This window comes from Gymnoscopelus braueri (assembly GCF_963280865.1).
Source record: "Gymnoscopelus braueri genome assembly, chromosome: 10".
Classification (NCBI taxonomy): domain Eukaryota; kingdom Metazoa; phylum Chordata; class Actinopteri; order Myctophiformes; family Myctophidae; genus Gymnoscopelus; species Gymnoscopelus braueri.
In genome coordinates this window covers 50,377,760-50,382,141 of record NC_137611.1, presented here as the reverse complement: position 1 = coordinate 50,382,141, position 4,382 = coordinate 50,377,760, and the positions used below count along the sequence as shown (strand labels likewise).

Genomic DNA, 4,382 nt, shown 5'->3' with positions numbered 1-4,382 from the left:
AGATACCGACGTGTCAACGAGTGCTGTTTTCACTGAGAACAGATACGCCGGACAACAACAACTTGCTACTGAAGTACAGGGAGTACCTTAGCGTCCAAAGGAAGTTACGTTGATGCTGGGTAGATCTGTACGAAGACAGTGTCCTGATTGGTCGAAAACAAAAGGCTTTCAGGGGAATTACACACAACGGAAGTTCCCACCCGATAGACCTATTCAGCTGTAGATTTCTACAGGGTTTCCTCCTTGTGAGGAGAGAAAAGGCTTGAAACAAGGTTAACACAGAGGTAGCCTCTCAAGTAAGACAACTGTTCCACAATCTCTGTGAGTGCTACATAAAGTCTGTAACTATACGCCTCCTGAACAGCCGAGAACAGAAACGCTCATCTCTTTAGATTTTTGAATCTCCATTCCTGCTAAGCAGCAAGCTAAGATTTACAGAGCAGTTTCTGTTTCTGTTGTACAGAAGCATTTTGAAAATATTTACTCAAGTACTATACTTAAGTACAATTTGAAGGTACTTTTACTTTACCTGAGTATTTCCAATTGTCTGTACTTCTACTTCTACTCCACTACATCTCAGAGGCAAATATTGTACTTTTACTCCAATACAATTATTTGAAAACTTTAGTTACTAGTTACTTTGCAGATATAAATTATTACATTATAAAACATACATTAACCACTTCAGTCCTATTTCATACATAGGCTATTTGAAAATAGCCGATCTACAAGCTCACAACTTGAGCTTGTAGATTTACTTGCTATTTAAAAAAAAAAAAATCAAATAATAACATTTCAAACATTTTAGTACTTTTACTTTCGGTACTTTAAGTACATTTTGATACCAATACTTTTGTACTTTTACTGTCAATTTTCTATTTCGGACTTTTACTTGCAACAGAGTAGGCCTACTTCCACATTGCAATATTGATACTTTTACTTAAAGTACTTTTTCCACCGCTGAAGATCTCCCAGAACTCCAGTCAAGACTCACAGAAAGCCTTCGAAAAAGACGACCGCTCTCATTTCCCACGTTCGTCTTCGTGTCTATAGGAATGAGCGACACAAACTACTGGGTGGTGGACTATGACTTCTCGTCCCCCGCCCCCCCTCCTCCTCCGGGGGTCCCCAGGAGCCCCGCGGTGCTGCAGTCCATGTCGCTGCACGCCGAGCAAGGGACGGCGCTGTGCTTCGTGGCGCTGCTGCTGTTGCTCCTGCTCTTCCTGTTGGTGCGCTGCGTCCGCATCCTGCTGGACCCCTACAGCAGCATGCCCGCCTCGTCCTGGACCGACCACAAGGAGCAGGGCCTGGACAGGGGACAGTTTGACTACGCTATCGTGTAGCGCGGCGTGGTCCTCAAACTTTTACGTTTCAAGGACTGCCATAACTCTGGCATGTGTACGAAATGCTAATCAAAAGGGTCCATTTACAACATCCTCAGGTCTGTAACTCAAGGAGTGTGTCATTCTCAAGGAGTTACAGACCCTGTTTACGCTGTGAGATGCAATGCGAGAGTGCGGTCTAGCCAACAACTTGGGACTCCTAAATCGCTAACCCTCCACACTCTCCTATCTAGCATCAGGGTCTTGAGCTCTACAGTGTTGTTAGCTAAGCTGTCGCACCGCAGCGCGTTTACGTAGTTGGTCCGGCTTCTTGCCTTTCCTGGCTTTTCCCTGGGTTAGCTCCCACAGTGTTTGTTTGCTTGCCTCTCGTTCCGGGTGCCTGACGCAGTGTCCCTGCCAGACTCATTTACGCTCAGGGACGTGCTGGCCACTGGGAAATTTGGGACAATTCCTCGAACGGCCGCTCCATTCCAGGCCGAACCAGGCCGGCCGTTTATAAAAAATAAAATAAAACTTACGGCCCTGTGGCCGTAGGGCATATCATTTCTTTAAGTGGATAAGTCCAAACAGAGGGGTCACGGAGGCCATAGCCTTCAAATTCCTGCCCTGGTTGAGAGCGAACATGTCAGGCCTGTATTGACGTGTGTTTAAATGTTTTGAAATCATGAGAAGGTAAACTGATTGTATACACGGTAAAGTTCTCAGTGTTAATTTAACTCTGAAGAGTGGACACATGCAGTTACATTAAAGGTGAGAATTGTTCCTGTGCATATTATGCAACATTCTTGTATCTGCATGCACACAGACTGTGCTATAGCAACCAATACGAGTGTGAGACACAGAGATGCAGAGCAGAGCATCTGTGTTTGTTGGCATCGTATTTGTAAGTGTGTAATGTTGAGACGAATCCCAGGACCGGATTCTGACCCAGCAGCAGAGATGCAGGGATATCCTGATTCAATCACACGGACCCTTAAATGACTTCAGGGATGCACATGGCAGGAGTTTATACACATAACTAACTACAGTATCATCATCATCATCATTATAGATCCAGGGAGACCTTTTAAACCTCTAACCGCATGAACCCTATAGCATTCCATATTCTCTGAACGATCATTTGGTGGAAAATAGCCGATCTACAACCTCACGATGCGTCGCATTGCGTGAGCTTATACTCTAGAGATCAGCTATTTTCAGAAAAGATATCTAGGCTGTCTGTGAACGAAACCTGTTTCTTTTCTGATGTGTTTTGCATTGTTTACAATCTTAACGGCGCATATTTACGCTATGCTGAAAATCTCAGCAGTGCGACGAGGCACTGAGCATTTATTCTGCACTGTGCGTGATTTGAAGTATTTTCAACTCTTGGCGTTTGGAAGCATTTTGTTTTGGTGAGCACCAGTGAACGCACTGCCTTAGTGTAGTAGAGCAAAAACAGGAGCTTGCCTAGTATAGATCCCTGTGGGACTCCGGTCAACTAAGTATATCGTCTCTGTCGTGTGAAAACCTCAATGTGTCCAAAACTGTTGCTTTTCAGGATATAAATAAAAGAAATACCAAAAAAAATGCAGATCGACAAGCTCGATCGACAAGTTTCGCACCGCGTTTGTAGCTTGTGGATCTGCTACTTTTGATGCTTTTGTGTGACGCTGTAGTATGATCAAGTAGGGCGTCAATTTACGAAAAAAACTCAAAAAGTTCAAATCTGGAGAGAAGAGGTTTCTGCGCGACAGCAACGATATAGGTTTTAAGATGTTAAGCCTGAGTTATATCTACTTTTGTGTGCATGTCACACCCTAAAGAATTGTATGTCACACCCTAAAAAACATTTCATTGCGCGACACCTGCGTGTGCAAGTATAAAACGGGTTTGTGGCATAACTGCTTGCGTATTATACTCTACAGGTGTACTGTACACAGTACAGTATGTATTCAGGTTTCTGCTATTATCTGCTGAACCCAAAAAACGGTATAATATTTCGTATTAGCTGCAATGCCCTTTGATGTCCATGGCAGCTGCTAAGGAAAGCAACGTGTTTCTGAGATGCTAATTCTCAGGTGACGTGAGTTTTTAATCAAGCAAAGCCATTCTGAGGGTATTTCATGTGAACAATCTATGATAATGTTTTCTATAGGGTGTGTGTGTGTGTGTGTGTGTGTGTATACGTATAATGGTGTCCTACACCCCTATACTGTACCTGTGTACCAGCTGTATATGTATTCAACAGTGCCTTTAGGAACATAATATAACCTACTGCCCTGCAAAGCCAAAGTGCAGTAAATACGTTTTTGGACACACTTATTTGTGTATTCCAAAGGTCAAATTAGCCTTTGTGAATAACCCATAACCCATTTGGCTGACCAATTGAAACCAATTGAAACACTTTTTTATCCATTATATTATTTGCGTAGTTACTTTGGCTTTGTAGGGCGATGTATTTTTCCATTATTAGGCTACTGTTCCTCCTGCCCGAGATATGTTTTTTTTAATTTGTATATACAGTATGTCTGTTCTCGTTTTATTGTAAATGACCTTGGAACAAAGCACTTTTGAAATGAACATTACTTTGTCATATTCCCTTCATTTGTTGAGACATCGATTTATTTTCATATAGGTAAAAAAAAAAGACTGAAAGTAAAGCCATTGTTTATTTCATATGTTTAAGGTGTACTCTGTATCTATATGAAGCTGCCCTGAGATGAGATTTTTTCCTAATGGGTTCCCTGATGTATGAAACGTGGTTTTATAATGAAATAAATCCTGTTGTCTGAGAGAGTTGTTGTTTCTCTAAGCTGATTACCTTATCACGAACCTTGATGCTCGGGGGCACGCGCACGCACACGCACGTGCGCGCACACACACACACACACACACACACACACACACACACACACACACACACACACACACACACACACACACACACACACACAGGTGTACGTATTACTACACTTGTGAGGACAGCAGCGTTTTAAGACAACGATTTTATCAATGCCTTTTTTTTAATTAAAAAAATAGGCGAAAATAGGCAATCTA

General features: G+C 42.5%; 1 protein-coding gene across 1 annotated transcript; it reads left to right on the top strand.

Annotated features, from left to right (window-relative positions):
- Positions 1-1,055: 1,055 nt before the first annotated feature.
- LOC308093221 (cortexin-1-like) lies at positions 1,056-1,343 on the top strand (the record flags this gene model as incomplete). The annotated part of the gene is made up of 1 exon (XM_080439479.1): positions 1,056-1,343. The coding sequence occupies one exon, from the start codon at positions 1,056-1,058 to the stop codon at positions 1,341-1,343; it is 288 nt and encodes a 95-aa protein (XP_080295605.1).
- Positions 1,344-4,382: the final 3,039 nt, after the last annotated feature.